The 25,000-nt window shown below is 45.8% G+C and overlaps 1 protein-coding gene across 3 annotated transcripts in view; it reads right to left on the bottom strand.

The window, feature by feature from the left end:
• Positions 1–395: 395 nt before the first annotated feature.
• PDZRN3 (PDZ domain containing ring finger 3) overlaps positions 396–25,000 on the bottom strand; it is a 230,818-nt gene continuing 206,213 nt past the window's right edge. For all 3 annotated transcript variants that reach the window (XM_084765724.1, XM_084765726.1, XM_084765725.1), the window contains 7 exons: positions 22,194–22,441; positions 19,116–19,203; positions 7,993–8,091; positions 6,465–6,527; positions 4,878–4,979; positions 3,873–3,989; positions 396–2,852 (listed from right to left, as the gene is read on the bottom strand). In XM_084765724.1, coding sequence (XP_084621850.1) covers positions 1,296–2,852; positions 3,873–3,989; positions 4,878–4,979; positions 6,465–6,527; positions 7,993–8,091; positions 19,116–19,203; positions 22,194–22,441 — 2,274 coding nt within the window. In that variant the 3' untranslated portion in view covers positions 396–1,295. The remainder of the gene's footprint in view (positions 2,853–3,872; positions 3,990–4,877; positions 4,980–6,464; positions 6,528–7,992; positions 8,092–19,115; positions 19,204–22,193; positions 22,442–25,000) is intronic.

The following is a 25,000-nucleotide window of genomic DNA, read 5'->3' as shown; positions in this document are numbered from 1 at the left end:
TTGCCTAATGGACAGACATATCTCAGAGATAGAAAGCTGGACAAGATGTTTGCTAGGATGGGCAGAGTAGTGTGGTTGAGTGAACCACAGCAGTCTCCTTGTAAACACGATGCTGGTAGAGAAGCCTGCTCCCAACCTTTCCTGTCTGAAGGATACTGGGCTACACAGAAGCTTCCTGGGAGGCAGGCCTGCAAAGCCCAGGAGTATATGGTAGCTTTGATTCCCTATTCTTCATCACCAGACCTTGCTTTTTCATTTGTAACTGGGCTTTAGGTTGAGTGAAGACATCATATGGTCCAAAAGTCTTAAAGACACAGCAGTTGATGCAATCAAGAAGGGGTGGGGGGTGGGGGTGGGGATCAACACTGCAAAATAAGCACCCGTGCCAAAACATATCAAATAGAAAATAATAATTTATTTTAACTTCATTTTACTTGATGTTTGTAACTATTCATGATTCTGTGAACTTGCTTGGTTAAGTTTGTCCCTTCCAATCTACAAAGCAAAGGTCTACAGGTCTACAGGGATGAGCACTTAAAACTCCACAAACCCGTCTCCAGCCACAACTTTCCTGTACATGCAAACTCTTCCAACAGGCGGCAATATTTGCAAACATGCTTTAAGCGTCTGTAAAGCTGCAGGAAATTTTGCTTTCTGTTAAAAACCTTGACACTCTTCTTGGGAACCTTAACCAGAAAAATGTTAAAAAGGAACATCCTGACGAGAAATGATGCCAGTTTGGTGTGTGTGTGTGTGTGTGTGTGTGTGTGTGTGTGTGTGTGTGTGTGTGACTTTGGTGGCTTTGCATTGAAACCCCAACTGATGTAAGATGTATGAATGACTGGTGACGTGTATGAGACACATTCATCAAAGTGACATTACAAAATAGGGTCCCATTAAAAATACATACTGGTAGTTGCATTTTGTGTTTTAGGCAGAAAAAAAGCGTGTTTAACCTTCTTTTATATGAATATAGTTTAAACAAATTATTCTGTGAAAGTATGCTTAATAAAAGATCTTTTGGAAATTTAAACACTTTATGAAAAAGGTTAACAAGTAAAAAATTACCATCGCTATTCGAAAAAAAAGCTGCTTGTTAATATTGCCTTCTAAGAGAGTAAGGGTGTCTTTTCCCTCCACTGAAAACAGAGCCAGGACACCCAAAGTTGTAGGAGTGGAAAATTTAGACTATCAACAAGATGACCGGGCTTATATATACAAAAACTTGCCGCATTGAACGAGGCAGGGATGTCTACCCCAACGGTAGTGCTCTCTCGTATGTACACAAGTGAGAGTTATACAGTAGTCACGGACAGGAAGGAATTGTATACCCTAGTGCCGTCTGGCGATTTTGTGCCATGGGTTAAGAGTTCTTGGATGGTCATCCAATTGTCAAAGATCTTTTTGTTCCTCTTCTTCATCATCTTTTTGTGACTCAGTTCCAGGATGTTCATCTCCTTCCGGTCGTCGGATGCCTGCTGCTCCTTCAGACAATCCAGCCTGCTCTGCATCATGAACTCACGCCTCCGCCTCTGTTCCTTGGCCTTCACCAGATGCTGTTTGCGCTCCTCCTTGCTCCAGTAGCGCCCCATCTTCATCTCGCTCATGGCGTCATCATCCGTGGTCAGGCCGCTGCGCTCCTCTCGGATCTTCAGCGCACGCTCCCGCAGCAGTCTGTCACGCACAGGCCTCTTGGTGATGTAGCGTGTCCCATCACTGCGGATCTTCACTTTCCACTCCATCCTGGGTTCAGCCGAGTTAGAAGAGTTCAAGTCCTTGCACATGCTCACCAGGCTCATCTGGCTCTGCGCATACTCCACCGCCGACTTCTGCTGGATCAGGTGCATGTAGCTCTGGTAGTGTTGAGCGTGTGCTGGGATGTGAGCGTGCTTGTACGGGGAGTGGTGGTATGAGGGCAGATAGGCACTGCCCAGCTTCGGGCTGGCAGTGGGGCTCCTGCTGCCATCGCTAACTCGGCGCTCTTTGCTCTCCAAGCCCTGGCTGGGATCCAGCTCTTTGGCGCTAGGGCTGTAGTTTGGGGTGCTTATTTCGGGATCCTCAGTGATGGCGAGCAGATTCTTAGTGGACGGCCGGTAAGCTTCGATGTTGGCTGTGGCCCCTTCACTACTGCCCTCGGCCACTCTTCTCAGGGAGTTGTCCGGGGAGATCTCCAGGGTGAGTGGGGTACTTCGGCAGCTCTCCCCAGTATTGTAGGCGCTTGAGCTATCCTTGTCTGACTTCTCGGGCAGCTCGGTGATGTCCGAGAGCTCGTGGCGGCGCACATCCACACTGGTATTGTAGTTGCGGAAGCCGCTGTGGTGCAGCATCCAGGACTCGCGGTACTGCTCCTTGAGCTGCTGCATCTTGTGTGCGCGCACGATGCTCAGGCACTCCAGCTCGATGCTGCGCAACTCCTCATTGAGTAGCTCCAGCTCCTTGTCCACGCTCTCGGGGTCGCTCTTGCCAGCAGCATCCAGTGGGCTGCTGGGGTAGTACAGGCTGTAGGGGCTAGTGCTCTGCACCTGGCACTTGAGCTCCAGCAACTCGCGAAAACGCTCACACTCATCCACTGGGATGCCCAGGTAGTCCACATCGGTACAGTCTGCAGAGATGAAGGACTCATTGCTGAAAGGCAAGTCGCCACTGCCCAGGGTGTCCTGGCTACAGGTCAGCTTCCTCTGGCCCGCCAGCGGGTTGGAGGACGCCGTGGCATCTTCACCGTTGTTCTCCTGCTCGGAGCTCTCATCGTTTCGGGTGCTCTCATCCGTCCGCCCCACACCGCTGTCCTTCTCGTGCTGGTTGGATAAGATGGTAGCTGTGTCTGTGGTCCCACCATCTTCCTCATGCTTCTTCTAAATCAGAGAAGACGACAAGAACAACCGGTTCATGACAGAAGTCTGGGACAGGGGTTGGGATGGGAGAGGGACCCAGTGTGAACTTTTTGTGTAGGACAGGAGTTTTGGAACGAACTCCCAGTTAAGGCTGATCTGCAGCATTTGAGTGACCTAGGGCTCAGGAAGTGACCAGCCCTACCTCTGTGCATCTGGGCAGGTACCTTTCCCTGACTTCCTTCCTTCCTTTCGTTCTCATTTTTAAAAAATTTATTATAATTTATTCACATTACATCCTGATTGTTATTCCCCCACTCCTATCTTCCCCTTCCCACCCTCTCTCCCCGTTCACCCTATTCCCCTCCCTTAGACTTCTGACAGGGATGGCCCTCCTCCCCCACTGTCAGATCATAAAATGGGGGAGATAATCTCAGTTATCCATTGCTAACTAGTAAAGGAACGGACTGGTACACTCCTAAGAGACACAGCAGTGGGTAATTAGGACTCTGACAGTGGCATAGGCAGGAGCTGCACAGCTGGGAGCAGCTCAGGTCAATCATAGAATTTCTTTACTTTCAGAGGCCTGACTTAATTTTCTCTGATCTCAGTAAACACCAGCACGTGTGTTTTTTCCTAGTGAACATTGGCAGAGTGGTATCAATGTCTCTGCATTGTAAAAGAACTTATTTATTTATTCACTTTATGTCCAGGGCATAGCCCCCCTCCCTCCTCCGTCTCCCCTCCCCTATTCCTCAGAAAAGGGGAGCCCTCCTCCCCCCGAACTCATCAAAAACATCAAAGCTTTATAACTTAGGGAGGTGGTATGTACTTGTCATCCCAGCACTTGGGAGACTGACTGCTGTGAGTTTGGGATTTGCTGTGTAACTGTGGAGTCATTTCCAGGGACAAGCTTGGTGAGGGAACCTATCGGCTTGCGTCCCCTTCATGCTCAAAACAGAACAGCTCTTGGACGGCTGTTGGCATCTTGGAAGGTGAAAGCTCTCCTCAGCTGGGGTAGCATGGGCTTGCCCCAGAGGTTACCTGTTGGAGCACACTGGCTGTGAACTGCATGGCCTGGTGGTGCTGCTCCTCAAGCATGTCCATGTGTAAGTCATCCAGAAAGTCGTTCCGGTCATCATCCATCCAGCCCTCGTCCAGCTAGCAGGGTGACCAAAGCACACATGTGAGAGTCTTTATTATCCACCTGAACATAGTCACCACAAAGATGCACTTACAGGGGTGTTTCCAGAAGGGTTTAGTCAGAGAAGGAGGGGCTCCTGTGAATTTGGGCAGTGGCCATGAGACCGGAGAAATCAAACTACACACTAGATTCATCTCTCTGCTCCGTGACTGAACACGGTGCAGACAGCCGCTTTATACCCTGCTTGGCCGTCCCTGCCATGCCGGTCTGTACCGTCAAACCTACTCAGAGTGAGCCCTTCCTCCCTCAAGTGGCTTTGGACAGGCATTTTGTCAGAGCAAGGAGATAACTGACTTGATACACCATAGAAGAGCTTTGTTTCAGGAAAGGACATTACTTCAGGAAGAGGAACTGTAGGGCTCTCTTCAGGAGTCATCAAGATGTAGTTATGCTATAGGCTGAAAAACGACCTCATCCTCAGACTGAAGAGACTGAGAACTCCCATCTTTTACACCACATTAGGGGGAGGGGGTACTTCTAATATCCCCCTCCCCCAACCCCGGCACACTTTGCTACTTCATATCCAGACTCAGTGGCTAATGCAGTTTGTTACTATTTGAAAGACTCAACTCCTTTCATTTTGATTTCCCTGTAATGTACTAGTTAAGTGGGACTTATAATGGGCTGGAAGGGGCATTCTTTCATTAGTCAACCTGTCGTGGGGCATCGCAGGGTGATTACACCTTTGAATGGATCCCAAATCACAGCAAGTTCAACTACTCCCCGGAGTGGTGGCAAGCACCTTTAGCCCTCAGATGCAATACTCTGACATTGCTCTGCAAGGTTCGGGATGTGTGTTTGATCATAAAACTCCAACTTCTTGAATTCGCTGGACATGGACTTACCTGGAGTTCAGGCCTTGCAATCAGCAACGAAAAGTTCTTGTTTTCTTCACTGGTTAGAAGTGCCACAGCCTCTTCACGGTTCTGTACCTCTATGCCATTAATCTAAAAGCATAAGCAGAGGTGGGTGTAGGTAGGAAGGGACATGGTTGCATGGAGCAGAAGCGTCTTGTCTTGCTTCAGAACCATGGCTGACACCACTCACACTCAGAAACATGGAACTCCCATTTAGCTTTTAAAGAGCTGATTTCTGGAAAGAAAGGCCTTTCATAGCTGGAGGCAGTTATGATGTGCAGGACTCCAGGAGATGATCCAAAAAACCCTGCTGCTTGGGGCCACATCTGAGCTCCGGAATCTGACATTGTATTTGGGCAGGAGAATAAACAGGAAACACAAACAGACATTTCCTCTTTATAACAGGGGAGTGGAGAGCAGAGAAGGGACCGAATGCAGATGTGTGGACTGTGTGTTCCTACCTTAACGGGCTGGATGGAGAGTCAAGCGGGAGCAGCTCTCTCACCTTCACACTGACTCTACCTGCATGTCTCAGCAACTTTGAGTTCTGCAAATTTTAGTTCCTGGGCTGATATCTCTCCAGGGACACCATGGCAGTGCTGAGGACGTGGAAGCTGAGCCCTTCACCCGACTTTGCCACTTTATGTCAAAGAGCCAAGAGGTGGCAAAGCGGGAGACACTCCTGGTTGTCATTATCCAATCTGATTACACAGTGAAGACAGGGAAGGGTACGTCTGTCACCTAGGCAGTACTACTTCCCCTTCCTGTTTTCAGTAGTAACGGTTCAGAGAAAACCGTAGCAACAAAAGGTAATTACGCTGAGGATTATGTCCCTCAGGTGTGATGGTCTGGGTCTTTTTCCTAGCTGGAGAAACACAACATTGAGTCAGGTAGGAAACTGGAATTATACACAGTGGCATATGAAATTAGGAAAATAATCTAGCAGATTAGAAACATAGAGATAAATGCGAAGGTAGAAAGCAAAGCCTGTGGGACCGAATAAAGCCAAGGCTCTGTGGTTCCACAAAAAGCCATGGGGCTGGTATGTATCAGATGGTACAGGGCTTGCTTAGCATGAGGGAAGACTTGGCTTCCGCCTTCAGCATCATGTCAAGCCAGGTGTGCAAGAGCTGGAGACACGAGGATCATCTTGTGAGCTGATACCAACCTGCGATATGTGACCATCCCAGTCCCCCCCAAAAGATTATAGCTGGAAGAAGGAAAAAAAAAAAGGAAGCAGTCTAATTTTGCCTACATGGAACATCAGGATTCAAGGTAAAGAAGCCATACTTAGAACAGCATCCACAGGACAGGTAAATATGGAATTCTGAAATTTCAGACTCCTCAGAAGTATTTGATCCTAAGTATGGGACAATTTGGTCTGTCCTCACTTCCCCCTTTGCAGGTGGTTAGCTAATTAGTCTCATTCGCTAATCAAACAAACAGGGCTGGCCTTACTATGCAGCTGGATTCCTGGTTCCTGTTCTTAAACCTCTTCTGCATTTCCCAACCCGAGAGCTACTCCAGGAGCGAATGTATTTGCTGAAGATATGCATCAGTGGTAGGTGAGCTTACCTGGATGATGCGGTCTCCTTCACGGATGCGTCCATCCTTGGCTGCAATGCTGTTAGGGTCAATCTGAAACACACAGCAGCCACGTCACCATGAACACAGGAGCTCTCCAAAGGTCAACTTTGACACACCATCCCCCTGCCTCTCCATGTTGCACAGATTTACAAACAGGACTTAGCGCGTTGTGCACAGGGAGAGATGGACTCTCTGTTCTAAGCCCTTCCCAGGGCCTCTCAGGACCCTGCCTGCAGCCCTGTGCCAGAGGACTGGCTGGACTCAGAGCTGCAGCCCTGAGCTGGTGAAGAGGCAAAAGCAGCTGTCATTGGACACAGAGTGATTAGAAGCAAGTCAGTGGCATGGAGTAGGTACAAGGGCGTCCCACCTTGATGGTTTTGTACTGAATCTCATTATTAAAATTTGGAAGATATTTTCGTTGGCTGGTGCCATAGTTTGAGGAGGACCAAGGAAAATATAGGCAGTAAACTTCGAACCCCTACCCAGACTAGCCGATGGACAGGACATTCTCCACTGTTAAGTGGAGAAGGAGATCTGACTTTCACACAAACTCTGGTGCCCCATATTTGACCATGTCCCTTGGATGGGGACGCCTGGTGGCACTCAGAGAAAGGATAATAGGTCACCAAGAAGAGATTCGATACCCTATGAGCATATACAGGGGGAGGAGGTCCTCCCCAGTCACAGACATAGGGGAGGGGAGTAGGGGGGAAGCGGGAGGGAGGGAGGAATGGGAGGATACAAGGGATGGGCTAACAACTGAGATGTAATATGAATAAATTAATTAAATAAAAAAAATAAAATTTGGAAGATAGCTTTAAAAGTGAGGCAATGGGACTGAGGATGGCAGGGGTGTCCTAAAACACGCTGCCATGCAAAGCTTGGTAGGTGGAGCTTAACCAATGAGTTGACTGTGAAGTCTAGAGCAGATATGGCTTTTGGCTCGGCCCATGGAGACAGATTTGATTTCTTTAGGAAATTGGGATTGTGCAATTACAAGGAAAGAGGACACATCCATAGGAAAGTATTCATATGGAAATCAATTTCTCTACTCCATCTCTTCCAGAAAGATCAGTACATCTTTCATCGGTGTACTTTGATAAGTCTACATAAGCTATTCTAGATGTACATGAACTCAACTGTGTATGCTATGGAAGGGAGGAGGGAGAAAGACTTTAAACGATGTGAGCCATTCTGTCTAGCATGGCACTTGAGGTGGGAAATGTGAGGCTGCTCTTCCCTCGGGGGGTGAGCACGCAGACCATGTAAACGATTCCATTTTATGGTTGGTTTGCGGCTTCTCAAGGGTAATTTTGCCTTATGTACCAACATTAGAACTTAACCCCTGTGCAAAGACGTGACTCCATGGAGTGTGTGATGAAGGGGCACGCACTCTGTATCTTTCCAAAGATATTCTGGAGGAGCTGGGTCTAGGTTTGTGAGCCAATACAAAGAAAAACAAAACCCGACCCCTTTTGGCTTTGAGAGGTTAATCTTCAAGCCTTAGCCTCCGTACCTCGCTTATATAAATGCCAATGTCGTCTTCGTCATCCGTCCGGTAGCACACAGTAAGGCCCAGCTTGTCCTGGCTGTTCATCCTGTAGAGGCCCACTTCCTAGACAAAGAAAAACCTTCTCTGTGAGACTCCAGCACTCAAGGAGAGCTGGGAGCATGTCAAATGCTTTGAAAATATTTGGTTTAAATGATGAACTGGATTTCTCTGCATTCAACTGTGTAGAGCCAGTTAACTTACCGAACAAAAAGTGATTATGGACACAGGATCAATGCCCTGGGCATTTCTGACCTCTCAGTCAATATAAAGTCATTTTGAAAATAGTTATTTTATTGATCCTCCCTAAGAAAAATTACCCATATTTCAGTCAGCGTCAAGACCTCAGGGGTAGGGGCTTTTAAAAAGCATTCTTTCAATGTCTGCCACAAACAATAATATTTCCACCCTCTGAACGTTCCAGCCACTTTGGTACAAATGTTTCTAGCATGTTGGGTTAGATTATCTCACGCTGTGCCCCTTAATATGCACAGGCGTAGAACTTGCAAACAGATTACGCATAAATTGATCTAGGAAAGGAGAGTAACACGATAACGTGCAATTAATGCCTTCTCCAACAGCTGTGATATTTACAGTCGAAAATTAGTTTCAGCCACTGTTACTGCAAATTAAATAAGATAAAAAAAAAAAAAGCAAACTGAGCCCAACGTTGGGACGCAGGATGACAGGCAGTATTATTGCTTGTGCCAATTAGTCTGCATTTCAGAATGAAGTCAGAACTTTGAAAATCTTGGGGAGTTCCTGGAGGATCCGCCTAGCTCTCTGCATGTGTTTACAAGCCTACTCACCCTGCTAGTGACTCATGTAGGGTTTGTGCAGCTGCAAGCAAGCTGTGGATCAGTTTGAGGGGTCACCTGCTAACAAACTGTCCGGCCAGCTCTTTGGTCTGATTTTTTAAAAAAAGTGTTTGCTAGGTAGCCAGGGAGGGCTCTGATTGAGGTCATCAGGCACCTACCAGAGCCACTTCCAGCTGACATCTCTAGAGGGTGTGGGAAAGGCACAGCATCCTTTTGTGGAGAAAGCCTTCCCTCATGAAAGACAAGGTACCCAGCAGCACCGATACCTTCAAAGCAGAACAGGGGCCACCCTGGCCAGTGTGTCAAAGCCTTGTAAATGGGGAATAAAGAAGCAAGGTAAATGTGGACGTAGGATTGGGACAGAACAGGTGGCATCCCATAGGCTGATGTGAGGAGCTTGGCTTTTGGTTTGGGTGGGCCCTGCCCTGATCTGATGGACTTTTCACTGGCCAATCTGTTGCATGTTTATGAAAGCAGGCATATATGCAAATGCCCCCTCTACCTTTATCTAGAAGCTTCATCATGGGCTTATTGGCTTGCTTAAGCCATTACTTGCTCACTAGCACATGTGGGGCCAGGAGATGAGGCACACAGTGCTCCCAGCCCTGGTCCTGACCCATAGTGAGTGGCAGTTTAATAAATATGCTTGGGTCACAAGTAACCAGTGGTTTCAACAAGCTGTTTGTGCAGAGCACCCCTCCTTAATAAGATGCTGTTGGTTTATTTTCTGAGATCACTGATATGTTAATTAATTCAATGGCTTCCTAATGATAGCTCTAACAATATGGTAAATTCTCATTAAATGAAACTGTTAATTTCTAATGCTTTAGTTGCATTAGATGGAAATTTCCTTCGTCCTCTGTGAGTATGCTCGTTGTGCTGGTTTTAAGGGGTGTATTTACTCATGAGGGTAATCTCCAGACCCTTTGAAATAACTAGCTTTCACCCCACAAATACAAAAGGCACACCACATCACTGTTTCAAATACCCCTCAGGCATCCTCATTGGATTGTACTCTGACTGAGACTGTGCCAAAGGGATCGTTTCTTGGGTGTTTGAAGGGTTATAGTGAGATTTCATTTTAGTGTCTCAGGTCTCCATGGACAGGTGCAGATCAAACACTGCCTCTGACCCTGGGGCTCTTCCTTGCAGGACCCATTTGGTCCTGGAGCAGCTTGGACAGAAAGCAAGATCATAGGAAAGATCGGAGGAACACAAAAGGGAAAGACAGCTGATGTTGTGATTCTATTTCCAATAGGATTCAATGTGAGGGAGTGAGTTAGGTCTTCCTGTGTGTGACTTCCAAGATGACAGCTTCTTAAGAAACTAGTGAAGTACTGCAGCCCCACTGTGCTGCATTCTGACACTCCTTAAAGTCTGCTTCATGGTCACAATGAAGTTGAGGGAACTGTGTAGAAAGTTCTATGACATTGTCTTGATAAGCAAAGGCATGCCTGTTTAACTGAAGGTGGTGCAGGCCAGCTGTCTACAGGTTAAGTTAAATACTGCTGCGTCAGTCAGTCACAGACTGGCAGTGAGGCAGCCAGGCTTGCTCTGGGGATCTTTTATCACATCCAGGCATGACTTTGTGACACATGTTCTGAGTGGCATATGAGACCAAGAAGATGTTTGTAATTTATATCATAGAAAAGAACTGTGCAGTGTATTAGGGGTCTCTGTGTACGGAAAAAAAAACTCACAAGAAAGGGGACAGTTGGTCCTTCACTGCACAGAAAAGGATTCGATTTATCTATCCTGGTATCAAACATGTCAATCTCCAATATCAAGTCGTTAGCATATGAGTTTGATAAAAATCTATTTTGAAAAGCACCTCTCTACTTTTGGACCAATGTTTTAATTGACAAAATCAGAGAAGTATTAAGAGAAAAGACTTTAGTTCATACTACTGCTGTTGTGAGTTTGCCTTTTCTTGGTCATATAACTTGGTATTCTAAACTTTTTATAACCGTGTGTGTGTGTGTGTGTGTGTGTGTGTGTGTGTGTGTGTGTGTGTGTGTAATTTCAGGCTGGAATAGAAAATAACTTGACAGCACTAAAGAGATGACTTAGTGGCCAAAGTACTTGCTATGTAAGAGTGAGGCCCTGAGTTCAGACCCACAGCACCCACATGAAAGCCCAGGGGTGGCAGAGCTAGGAGGACTTGGAAGTTTGCTGACCAGCTAGTCGATCTGGAAGAGTGACAGCCTGAAGTAGGTACTGCAATAGCTGCTGTTCCATAAGTCTCATGGTAGAGAACAAGGTCCTTTGACTACAGTTGCTCCTGTTAGAGGTAGTTTTAGAACACATGGTTCCTCATAACAGCAGACTGAGATGGAGATCGATACTGCACTCAGCCTTTGAGCCCTGCTGCCCATTCTCCCAGGAGAGACTTTGATGGGAGGGCCCATCTTCACTGAAAGGCGATAAAGGCCAGACTCCATCCTTGCCATGGATGTGTGGTCCACTTGGCTTCAGCATGAGACAAAGATCATGTGTAAGGGGACAGCAGGGGAGGCACCTTCTCTAACCAGAAACACTTGTCTTGATGTCAACGTTGTCACTTTTGTACCCACTTCAGTTGCCTACGAAACAAAACTTTACAAGCTGATTGATCTTTAAGCACAAGAATGGCAGCATCATTCTTGTTAAAGAGTGGTACGGTGGGAGCAATTTTACATCTTGTTCTAAAAGGATTAGTGGTAGTGCATGAGCCAATTTAGCAACACACATGGTGAGCAATAAACAAAGGCAGCTGGGGTTTAGGAATACACTTAGCATTGGGCTTAAGTTTCTCATGTTATCTGGACATTCTTAAAAGCACTTGACAAGAGCCCATGATAAAATTACCTTCTAGCTGGCACAGGAGACAGTTTGGCCTTAATCATTGTGTCTTTAGAATGTATCTCTATCTAGGAGAAGAGGCTGTGGCTAAGTCAGAATGACCTTAGCAGGTTTTTTGATGAGCTTGAGAAAAGGAAGTGTTAGTTTCCCACTGTCTCTGGATAGGCACTGACTCATGTTTTACCTTGGCTTGATGATGACAGGAAGGCATTCATAGCTAAATAATGAATTATACAGTGTCAGCAGCATCCAGTCTTACAATGGATGAATGGCATGCTCTCAATAAAATTGAATGAGCTTGAAATTTTAAAGCAGAAGAAAGATCTAATGAAAGAATAAGCTTGGCTTGGCCACCACCAAACAGGTGCCAACTCTTCTTGAACAAACTTTTCAGCCACGTTACCCTTCTTAAATGAGACTTGGTGAATGTGAAAATTCCTCAGAGTTACTGGGCAATTGGTCAGCTCTCAACATTTATTTCTGCTTCTGAGGCAGCCTAGCATCATTGAGTTCATAGCTGAAGGCATAGAGGTTATCAATACATAGCTGTTGTGATGATGGAGATAGGCTTTCAAAGGAGACCATTAATCAAATAGATATGAATAATGCATCAGCATTAGCTGGATTATACCATCCCCATGCCTGGTGTCCTGTTCCTTATTGGTCTAGATGGACTATTTGATAAAAATGAGTGGCTGAGTCTGACATTTCAGATGAAACTTACATGGTATTCCAATTAGCGGTATTAAGGGGCCCACACCACCTTCATGATTCAAGGTCTTTGTTTCAGGCTCAGTGAATTACATTGGAAGAGACCCTAAACCTAACTCTAATGGTTTATTTCCCTCCGAGAAGTCTGGTCACTTTTTCCTAATTCTTACCTTACTGATCCAACATGGCTGTCAGTTGTCTAAATGGTTCTTATATTTATTTATGGTGCAGGGGTGCAGTGATGTGTCTAAAAGATCACATTTTTACTTAAGACCTTACACCAAAATATTCCTCCCTTCAACAAATATTTATGTGCCAAAGTATTGCATGTTGGCGATTCCAGACACTGTTTGGGCATGTGCAACAGAAGAGCCTACTCTTACTTAAATGGAGCTTGTACTCTATTGGGGTCATCAGACAAGATGCAGATGATGGTGGTGTTATGGTACAATCCAGCAAACTTCTCTCAGAGGTGTGACACTAGGCAGGAGCGAATTCTGACCCATCAAGGTCCTGGTTTTAGGTGGCTATACATACAAAGAAAGAGTCTTGGAGATCATTGTGATACTGGGAAAGTCAAGAGGAGGCTGACTCAACCAGCCTAGGGCATGCCAGGCTCCTTAAATGAGCACTTACTTTTTGCCTCATAGCTTTAATGAGAATTTTCTAGATAGGCTACAGTCTGCCATGGTACCTCCAGGACCATCCCAGCTCCCATGAGGTCTACTTCTGTTATTCTGAGGAATCAGCATCATTTCAGGACCAATCCCTCCCCCACACCTTTAAAATTGTAGCTGGCCTTTCCTATTGTCTCACAAGGACATCATCAAAAACAATCCAGGTGACAGCAGTTCTACAGGCTGGGTAGGACACCACAGCAGAATCACAGGGGAAATTAAAACAATAGAGCACAGGAAAAAAACTTCATCAGACATCTATTTTCCTTTTTAATTGCCTGCAGGAAGACCTGGAGCAGGTGTTCAGTACCTGAAAATTCAGGGGTAATTATTTGGCTGCTCAGCTCTGGGGCATACTTGGGAATAAGCCGTTTAACGATAGGCAATTTCACAATAACAGGGATTTGACACTTACCTAAATATGATCATTTTGTGTACTTTAAAAGAAAGAACATCTGTTTTCCCCTCTGCATTTGCTTTGATAACATCCCAACATGCGCGTATATATTTTCCTCACACATAATAGGCATTGGATTGGTTGCTCTTTTATCTCGTTCAACACGGGCGATGAGCATTGCACTGAGAATGCACCGTCTGCTTGAAGACAAACCTGATCTTTCTGAAATCAGACCCAACATCTACAACAAGGCAGGTGGGGACCTAGCAGAGATAACTGCCAGCAGGTCTAAGGAATCCTGTGAGGAGCAGGGGCGGTGGTGGTGTGTCTTCCTGAAAGCCAGGTCTGCTGTAGTAAACTCAGATCTTAGCAGGGGGTTGTTGTTTGACCCTCTCAAGCTGACAAGTAAACTTGTCTCAAACCCTTCTAACACCGTACCCCAGCCACAGATTAGAGGTACAGCTGCTGCTCTCTAATGGAGAGTCCATACTGCGAACATCAGTAGGATGCTGAAGGTTTCTCTCCATTTTACACTGCTGTAAGAGAACACCCGGGGCTAAGGACTTTAATCAGAACAGAGGTTTCCTTTTTGCATCGCATGGTTTGGGAGGTACAAAAGCATGCCGCTGGCATCTGGTTGCTCTATCACAGCATAGCAGAGGGCCTCATGGGAGAAGCAGGTTTGAGAGGTGGAGTGGGAAGCAACACACCAACTGTAGGGGTTCACTTTACTTTTTAACAGTCCTCTCTCATCAGAGCAGATGCACCCCTCCAGACAATCTTTAATCCCTTTGAAGGCAAAGCCCCCATAACCCAATTACCATCCACCAGGCCCAGCCCATAAATGGTTGCCTAGTTCTTTTGGCATGGTCCTTCTGGAGACCAAGCCTCCAGCACACAGACTCCCTATCCAGCGCTGCCCTGCGGCTTTCCCTTCTCCGACACCATACTTCATGAATTAAGGCAGATAACTTCTCAAAAAGCTAAAGCTGCACTATATGAGCCAGTGCTTAAGGTGGGAGCATCCTTCTCACCTGCAGGACCTGGTAGCTGCCAAAGGGACTACAAATGGATGCATCCTTTCACTGGCTTTTCAGGAAATGCTAAGCTAATGTCCAGGGGTCCTGGCAGTCAATAGCAGTGGTTCTCAACCTGTGGGTCACAACCCCGTTGGCAAACCTCCATCTTTAAAAATATTTACATTATGATTCATAACTGTAGCAAAATTACAGTGATGAAGTAGTAATGAAAATAATTTTATGCTTGGGGCGGTCCCCACAACATGCGGAAGTATATAAAAGGGCCGCAGCATTAGGAAGGTTCAGAGTCACTATCTGTAGGCTCCTTCAGGCAAGCTAGATTATGACACCCTGATGGTGTATTTCCAAGTGGCAAATGGTAGACTAAATATAACAAGATGCTCAGAAAGAAGCCAGGAATAGATTTCAAAATGAGCATGATTGAACATTCTCCTAGCATCAAAATATCAAACTTGCTGGGCTCTGAGTGCTAGCTAGACTGCTTAGTTGGTAAAGGTACTTGTTGTGCAAGCCTGTTGACCTGAATTTGATCCCCCCAAACCATATAAAGGTGGAAAGACAGAAGTTCTCCCATGGAGTCATTCTCTGGCTTCTACACGTATGGTGTAGTACATGTACACACACACACACACACACACACACACACACACACTAATAATAGATAAGAATTAAACCAAGCACAGAGTGGTCAATATATGCATACTGGTGCAAAAACTACTCTTAGTGTTTCAATGGTGTGGATTATTTGTCTCTGCCTTTTTTTGGGGGGGGGGTCTCTTTGCCCTGTCACACGTCTTGGGGATGGGTTCATCCATTTCTCGCCTGTGATAATTGTGTAGGACAATATGGAAAACATTAGTGACTTGGCAGGGCATGCTGGTGCCATACCGAGTCACAGGCCAGAACCCACCACACCTTGCTGGTGTGAATCATGAGTAGAAGGAGATGTGGAAGCTTGGGCTTAGTAACCTGAACCCACGGCCTCTAGATCGCAGCCTTTCTGACTGGACTGCGGACTGAGACACTTAGGGACTTGGTGAAATTGTGACTTTCTTGTAGTTTGGGGCCCAAAGTCTGTAAAACCAAGAGGAGATAGGGCTGCTGGTCCTTGGATAACACCCTGAACGACGAGGTTCTCAGACACTTCAGAGGCTCTTAGGTTGTTTATGTTGAGAAAGTTGCATCTTTTAGGTAGAAAGAGTCAGTCTGGGGCAGGCTTAATGCTGTTGATATTTACCGAATCTCATTAGAAAGGACAACGAAAGCTCCTGTCCTTGGTAGGCAGTCGTGATAAACACAAGGGTTTAAAAACACTGTCTTGTATTTGGTGCGCTGAATTTTATCAGCTTTTATCCGTGACAGTTGATGCTGAGTTTCTGCTTGAGGCAGTGGGAGAGGAACTACCTTAGTTCAAATGAACTGCACTGAAGAGAAATGACAAGTTCTGGTGATAACTAGCGAGAGGCAAATGTCATGTGGGAGAGTGGTCCAAACTGGGGCAGGCATGGTGGTGTCTCAGTGAACTGTGAATCTGAAGCCAGGTGCAAGATCTCACAGGTAAGACTGTGTTTCTGGGGACAGCCCATTGCTTCCATCAGCTCCTTGAAGGGACAAAGGAACCCACTGGAATGAAGCCAACTTTAATTAAATACCCCAAGCCACAGCATCAGTGTTTCTTCAGAAATCTGGCTTCTGAGGTACTTATTCCTATTGTGATGGCCATCACACAGCAGTGTCCCTCCACGGCTAACGGACTCTCCTTCTACAGTATCTAGAGAACTCCAGACAGAGGAATAAGTGCTAACAGGTCCACTAAGTTCACCAAAGAGCTTTGGGGGATCTTTCATATGGTATGGCCCCCTCTCCCCCTGGTGTATTTACAATGAGAATCCAACAGCCAAGATCATGATATCCTTTATGAAGTCTGCTTAGTTTCGTCCGGTTTGGCATTCCCTCAACACGTGGGATCATTGAGCCCTCTTTTGGAGGAGGATGTATTCAAGTGTCCTGAAAGAGCCACTGGAAGCTCCGAGAACTAAAATGCCAACTCATGTTTTTAGGGACAAATACTAAGATGTGCCCCATACCTACCTAACCTACCTAGCTCTCAGTTCTTTTTTTTTTTTTTTTTTTTGTTGTTGTTGTTGTTGTTGTTGGCTGGTTCTATATTTTTACTGACCTTCACTGTGCTCTGCAGTCAGAACCAGGTAGCTCTCAAGGTCATAATAAGGAAACAGCTGTGCTGGGCTATCCAGCTGCTTCTGCTGTGAAACGATCCACCACTGCTAAACAGCACCTGTTCTTCAGCAGGGCAGCGTGGATTACACAGCGGTGGGCCAGGAGAGTAGGTAAAATGTAAACGGATCCATTTGTCTGGATGACTCTTACATGGGGCTAAAGGGCTTACCTGGCACTGTCGCATGCTGTCTTGACCCTGTTCTACAAAAATTAGTTTTCATATAAGCTCTGAATAGAAGAAAAAAAAACACATAGAAATATGACAGGATGGTTTTCTGAAAGCGTAAAGAACACCATGATAGAATCCGATGTCTTATTTATTTACTTATTTTTTTCCTAAAGGAAAGGTGAGAAGTGTAACTCCGTTGGCTACCTGGTGTCTGCTAAGTATTCTAACACTCAACAGAGGGACAGTGTGACATTGTGTGGCGTCTAGACTCTTTGGCTCCTTATAATATTTGGGGAGAGCTGTGCATTTTTGTGAGACTGTGAAGAACGCTTTAGGAAACATCTAAACACGAACATCTGGGGGGAGGGGCAGCTCCTTTTCGTTGTGGGTGGGCTCCATCCTCTTTCTCACCCTAGTGTAGATTATGGTCCTTGAGTAAAAAGCAGTGATCTAGCAACCACCATGGCCCGATACCCGGCAATCCTAAGGATGCAGTAGGCGGCAGGCATACCTTTGCTGTTACCAATACCTCTCTAATTGGACTTATGACCGTTCAACAAGAGGGGAATTGTGTTTGGCACTGGAAACCTAGCAACTACTCAGGGCCAGGGAAGTCATGGGTCTTGGAGGACCCATGTTACTCAACCAGCACAACCCATAACTATATTCTAGATATTTGTTCTTATACCCACAGATAAGTGTGGTCCTGACTCCTAATCAAGAGAAGTTCTCTTTGCACCAGAGACATTACAGAAAACCAAAACTAATCAAAACGCGGAGCTGCATAGCCAAGTCCCAACAGATACACTTACAATACAACTCCTGTGTCTAGGCTAAAGGATTATTGTAGAAAAGGGGATGGAAAGAGTATAAGAGCCAGAAGAACATGGAGTTTGCCATGAGACTGAGTTTCCCAGCAATTTGAGAAGCTACACCCATTGTCTTATTTCTATTGCTGCGATGAAACACCATGACCGGAAAACAAGCTGGAAAGGAAAGGGTTAATTGGGCTTATACTTCCACATTTGTAGGTTATTACAGAAGGAAGCCAGGACAGGAACTCAAACAGGGCAGGAACCTAGGAGGCAGGAGCTGACGCAGAGGCCATGGAGAGGAGCTGCTGACTGGCTTGCTCCCCATAGCTTGCCCACCCTTCTTTCTTTTTTTATTTTTGAGAAATCTTTATTTATTTATTTTTATTTTATTAATTTATTCAGATTACAACTCAATTGTTATCCCATCACTTGTATCCTCCTGTTCCTCCCTTCTTCCCGCTTTCACCCTATTCCCCTCCCCTAGGTCTAAGACCGAGGGGCACCTCCTCCCCCACTATATGGTCATAGGCTATTAAGTCTCATCTTGGTAGCCTGCTTATTCCTTCGTGTAGAAGCCGGGACCACCATCCCAGGCATGGAACCACCCACAATGAGTCGGTCCCTCCCCCATCAATTACTCATTAAGAAAACACCTCACAGCTGGATCTTCTGGAGGTACTTTCTCAATTAGAAGTTTCTCTCAGATAACTCTAGTTTGTGTATTAAGTAGACATAAAACTAGCCAATGCGGTCATGAAGCCTTACCAAGCATGACTGCCAAAAAGTGAACTGAGCAAGCAAAACAACAACAGACATGCTGAAGTGGATGGAGGAAGGAACATGAGGCCTTGGCCCTACAGAGAACTAGAGGCAATTAAGGGATGCAGAGAGTGAGAGAGAGCCTTCCGAAGGGAAGAGCACACTGGCAGGTTATCCAATCCCAGGGGCCAGCCCTGGAAACACACAGGTTTCAAGCAGGTTGTACTTATGTATTTAGGAATACAGAAATATACAACAACAACAACAACAATTGATGAAAAAAGGCAGACATTTGAAAGACAGCAAGGAGAAACAGAAGGTAAGGGGAAATGATGTGATTATTTTATAATCTCAAAAATTAAAAAAAGCGGAAGGAGCTGAGCTGTGCCTTTGGGAGGTAGATTACTAAGGGAGGTAAAGATTTTGATAATCTCATTATCATCCATAAATTACATTTACATGTGTAGAGAACTCTGGCATTTTATGAGCCCAATGGAGACTCCAGAAGAAGAAGAAGAAGAAGAAGAGGAGGAGGAGGAGGAGGAGGAGGAGGAAGAGGAGGAAGAGGAGGAGGAGGAGGAGGAGGAGGAAGAGGAAGAAGAAGAACCACCGTTGTGGTTCCTACCTCCAGCTCCAGCTCTTCCCTGTCAATGTCCTGATGGATGTCCCCCATGTAGTCATTCGGATCATAGTACTCGTGGGATGAGGGATGCCTGCGGAGAGAGAGAAGGTTGTCAAGGCCCTGATTCTTGGATAATTATCTGTTTTCTTATCCCCAGCCATTGTCAGTACAGGATCCCTTCCAGATTCCTTGTCCTCCACCCCAGTGTTGCTATTCGTGTGTTAATGTGAAAATTGCACATAAGCTCATATAAACAGGAACACAGTTCTGGGGAGAGTCTGTTTCCTCCATCTGCAAAGGCACTAGAAACTCAAAACACCACCACCACCACCACCACCACCACCGAGGAACCCCCTACTTTGGTTAAGCTTAACCTCCTCTGGAAAGAGTAAATGTGCAGGTTAAGGTTGGGACAGGCCTTGCTTCCAGAGTTCCTCCCCTAGGCCCCCCATCATGGATTCATCCTGAGGACATGCACCTGTTCTCTAGCCAGAAGGCAGGGCCACATTCATTGGCTGCTGTGTCTCACTGCTTACTTTGAATCTCGATGGTGAAAGCTCCTATGCGAGCCACGCTCAGATGTGTCTGGCCTCTGAGACTTAGTTTCAAGTGCAGTTTCCATGATGGAAACTGTTAAGCCATTTGCTGCGATAGTGGATTTTCAATTCTTTGCATTGGTCTCCCAGTGAGAAATGTCTTTGCCACCATAGCTCAGTCTGCACAGGCGTGTGATGTGTGTGTCTCTGCAGACATCAGTGCTCAGAGAGTACTTGTGTGTGCATATATGCTCATCCTACTTGAAAGCCAGGAATACACTTTTTTTTAAGACAGCACATGTAAAACACAAACTGAACCCAGTGTCTCCTGGAAATGGTGTTAATGGAACCTCTAGGAACAGGGGCAATGGGAATTAAGACACATTTGGACAGTGGCTCCAGAGGAGCTTGAAATCACACACCAGATGCTGATGGAAAGCTCCTGTCTCCAATCACCTTTGGCTGGGGACCCAAAGCTCCACATTTTTTTACAGGTCAGGCAGCAATCAAGAGGGTTCTGGCAGTCCTCCCAGCCACTTAATTTTGAAACAACGGATCAGATATGGGTGGAAGGGCAGTCTTTCTGTTTCCAGACCAATCAGGCAAATATATATGGCTGCACTTAAGGGGCTTTTAGACCTGAAGATCCCGCTAGAAGTTGTGGGCTTTCAGTCATCAACCTAATGCTCCCTGCTCAACCCCAATGTGCAGTCTTGCTGTTGCTTGACCTCTGGACTTTGTGACATTTCTCAAGTTCTCCCCAGGGGATAAGCCATGTCATGTTAGCTAGACTTAAGAGGAAATTAGGGGTTTGGTCTAAAAGGCCTGTCACTCTGACAGTTTACTATCTGGGAGTCACACATGGCCTTAAAGGGCTCATCAATAACATAAGCAGTTCTGGATCGTAGTGCTGAGAAGCTGGTTTTAAGGCCACGCTCAGAGGAAAAAGGGCCAGATGCTTCCAGGGATCAGCTGGGGCACTGCAGAATGTCATGGCTGAGGGGTGAGATCCGGTGGCCTTGCCTTGTCAGTACTGCCTGATGCTGAACAGAACCCCAGTCTACAATGGCTGGTCTCCATGGGTAAATGAAGGAGCACTGAGCAGGTCCTCCCTCCACAGTGCTCAGACTCTACAGACAGATAATGGCACCCTGAGCAGGACCGTCTCTACAGGCAAATAAGGGAGGTGACAGTTCTTTGCAAGCTTACACTCTGTGAACAGTGACTGTTACACGAAGGTCCTGTCTTTTCCCTTTTCATGCTGTCAGCTGCACCAGAATTCATTCCCGTCAACTAGGGAATTAGTCCCGGGAGCAGATGACAGCCAACCACTAAACCCATGAGATGAAAGGCAAGCCTTTGTCCGGGATTTGACAGAACCATAGGAGATGTGTGGGTACTCTAGCTACCGGGTGAGTAATAGAAATCCAAGAGGCATGGCTCAGAGGCTTCTCTGCAAGAGCAGAAAATTCCTTTGAAATAATGCAGCCAGGCAATTACCTGAACCCGATGGGGCCGACATGGGAGAAGACAGCAGTACCTTGCGTCACCTCAAGAACCTGTGCCCTCAGGTTGCATGGCTACATGGGAAAAAGCTAAATATAAGTTGGGCATCTTTAAGCGTTGGTAGCATCCTCACTCTTGACTTGTTCCTGAATTAACAGCCACTGCCACCTCTTAACTGAAGGCTTAACTGGATGATCGGCCACGCCTTACTTCATTTGCTCCTTCAACAATCCCATGAGACAGGGTGACTTACATCCTTATCTTACTACAGCATAGAAAGAAGAAGAAGAAGAAGAAGAAGAAGAAGAAGAAGAAGAAGAAGAAGAAGAAGAAGAAGAAGAAGAAGAAGAAGAAGGAGAAGAAGAAGAAGAAGTAAGGCTGAGGGTACTAAAGTAAAATGACCCAGACTCCACAGTTGAAATTAGTTTGGGCATCGTGTCTATGTGACTTGAAGTTTCAGAACTGCTTTCTGTGGAAGGCAGGGTTATGTAGAAAGAAACTGAGGAGTGTTTGATCCCAGCTACTATGCGATTGGCACATGGCAGTAATTATTTATGGGGTTAGGCCTGGGCTTAGTATGGATGCAGGTTTGAAATGAGACCCAAGGAAGCAGAGTGTGTAACCTCCAGGGCACTTCCCACACTCAACAGCTTTACTTTGTTGTCTGTTTAAAACAGCAGTCAGCCTTCCCTCCAGTGGTAAGTAGAAAATGTTCAAATTACCCTTTGCAGTGATTAAATTTTACTCCGATACAACTTTTTTTTTTTTTACAACAGTTGTAAGTAATTTTGTTCTTAGAATATAATTTGAATAACTCTGCTCCAGGGTTATAATAAAGTCATTAATATGTCAGAGCAGTTTTGAACAGGACTCGATTTATTGCCTCTATAAACAATAAAGTTAAACACGGGCAACTTGGAGGAAAATTATAAAATGCATTCATTTCTTTCTCTCCACGGAAAGGAAGAAAAGCAACTTTCCCCGAGTTCTTTTGCCATACATAGCAGGTTAGCAAGTTGTGGCCAGGAAAGATACTTACTCTTCGGGCAGCAGGTAGGGATCCAGCACAGGTGGGCTGGGAGAGGACATCTTTGTCAGGGCCATGATGTGCTCAAAGGTGATGTCGGTTTGGGTGCCTGTGTCTACCAGCTGGGACTCAGAGGCAGGCGTGAACATTTTGGTTCGTGGCGTCCTCCTCAACACCTGTACCACGATGGGCTCCTTGGCTGTCTTGAAAGCTTCCACAGCCTGGTCATGAGTTGCTCGGGATAAGTCTTTGCCGTTGACCTATCGAGACATAATTGGAGGGGGGAGTGATTATCATAAAGCAGAAACTGGTTGGATCTGCTCGTGTTTGAGGGCTTTGAGGTGTGAACGGCCAGATGGAAGGAGGACACTGTGGAGTGTCAGAGAACGTCAGTTCTCTCTGGAGACGAGCTGGTAGAGAAAGAGATTGGAGTGGAGATGTTCAGATCTAGCATTAAATAATAAAGCACACAGCAAGGATGCCTTGGCCTCCAACCGGAACGTCTCAAATGCAATTTCATCACTTGCTAATCTCTCCCATGGAAGAAAAGAGCAGCCTCGGGCTCCAAGCCTTCATCAGAGAATGATAGCTAACTAGAAATTAATTACATTGTTTTGCTTTCACGGTGTGCAGTCTTTCCAGTTTGGGTCCAATCTTCCTTTTCCCTAAAAGATCCACAGCAAATATCAAGAGAATAGGTAGATACACTATAAATGGAGAAAGAGTTCCAATGACCAAGGGTTGGGCAAAAAAGAGCTAGCTGAAGTTTCAGCTTTCCATTTTTCAGTTTGTACAGCATGTCGCTACTCCTGTAGCCCTGATGTCTGTCTTTATGCAATGTTTATGGACAATTCATTGTTCTAGGGAGCTGAGAGGGTAAAGCTGTGTTTATCTCTTTCCCTCCTGTCTCTGCTATAGCCCCCAGGACGCCGCATATGAAGCCATGAGCAATTGCTGGCAGAGTTAAGACGTGGGGTCCAAGGCCTTCCCACTAACAATACTAACTGTGCCCAGCTAACCCAAGATGACAACCTCAAGAGACCCTGTCTCAAGGGAATAGGCCAAAAAGTGACAGAACACGACAGCTGATGTCCTCCCCTGGCTGGAGCATGCCCCTTGTCACCCAGGATATACCCTGACACACAGTACTTTTGAATGGGATCTGTACAATATGCTGTGCCTGTGCACTATATAGTGACTTATGAGCATCAGACCATTTGCTGTGGGGGGGGTTGTTAAATACAGCAATTCTATAGTTCATAAGAGAGCAAAGTTGTACAGGAAAGAAGTTCACAGCTAAGTGGAGTAGGAAGGAGCGAGACCTAGATGAGAGGAGTCTCCTTTTTGTATTTAGAATAAATCCTTCAGAGAAAGCTTTTACACACACACACACACACACACACACACACACACACACACACACACACACGTCTTAGGATTAGTGCAGTAGGCAACCTATCCAGCCAGCCACCCCTTATTCTGTGTTTGCTCTTCTGAGGGAATTCACAGTGATCTTACCATCACCGGGGCCCTGTGCTGTGGTTCTAGCTGACTGGTCTTAGCTCACCATAGTGGTTTTGTATTTTCTGTCTAATAAGCCTGAGGATGAGGGGAGGTATCTGCTAGAAAGCTTGAGGTTGGTTTGTCTTTAAAGGAGATATGAAACAGGGATGGCTCTTTGTTGATTCTGGGAAAGGCATTCTGCATATGGTAGCTTCCTTCCGAGAATTAACCGGTGTCGCCAACTTAATATATAGACCATGGTGGAGAGGAAAATTGGTACACTTATCCTTTCTGGTGATATATTCCCTATGTGTTACGCTATTTGATTTGGATCTTAAATTTGCACAGTCCGAAACAGCATAAAAGGTGTAAATATGCAGAGACACACTGTAAAAGTAGACATATACGTTTTCCCAATGCTTCCTTAGAATGCTGTTCTATCTATATAAAAATGATTTGTGGAAATGTATCCTTGTGGGCTGCATCTTCATCAGCTTATTTCTATAGAACGACGGTGCAAGGGTCTTACTGACATAAATCCCTTAAACCTCACGGGGGTGCAAAAACCACCACGTGAACATGTACACAACACCAAAGTGGGATGCATGAAGGGATGAGATCAGTCTAAGGTTAGAACTTTCCCATGTCTTGATGGACTTAGTGACAAAAAGCACATGGGGTGAGGGTGGGGGGGTCCTCTGAATTTGACTGCAGGGCACTTGCCATATCTTTTCTACTCAGCTATGGAGAAAGAGAGTGGCCCAGAACTGTGTCTCAGAAATGCATGTCCTCCCATGACACATGAGAATGGCACTACAGCTTATGGCTGGGTGGGGGGGCTTCTGACACTTCTGACACTTGTGTCCAAGGATTCGGTAGTCTAGTGTCATGTGGCTTTTTACCAAACACAGTTCAAGTTCACTCCCGCAAAAGCCCAGTGACCTCCTCTCTTACAGCATGGGATTGGGTGACCAGGATAGACCTGTGGGGTCAGGCCAGAGGTGGCATCCTGGCTGAGAGTTTTGGGTCTGTTTCCTCATTGGAAACAGATTTAATTACAACATGATGTTTCTTTGCGTTATTATGAAGTTTAAGATAATACACACAACAGTGTAACATGCTGATGTAAAAATGCATTAAGACACCAGTGCTCAAGGTCAGCTTATACCACAATTAGTCCCTTTTGTAGGAGAAACAATTCACAAACCATATTATTAGGATCCAGCCTGGTGAGGTTGTCTTGAGAGATTTGTTTACTGAAAGCCTTCCAGCTTCCTGCCCATCTTGCGTTCCCAAGCTAACAATATATGCATAAA

The sequence above is a fragment of the Acomys minous genome (genome assembly GCF_964271855.1).
Source record: "Acomys minous genome assembly, chromosome: 17".
Lineage (NCBI taxonomy): Eukaryota > Metazoa > Chordata > Mammalia > Rodentia > Muridae > Acomys > Acomys minous.
The sequence above is the reverse complement of the archived record's forward strand: the minus strand, read 5'-3'. Positions and strand labels throughout refer to the sequence as shown.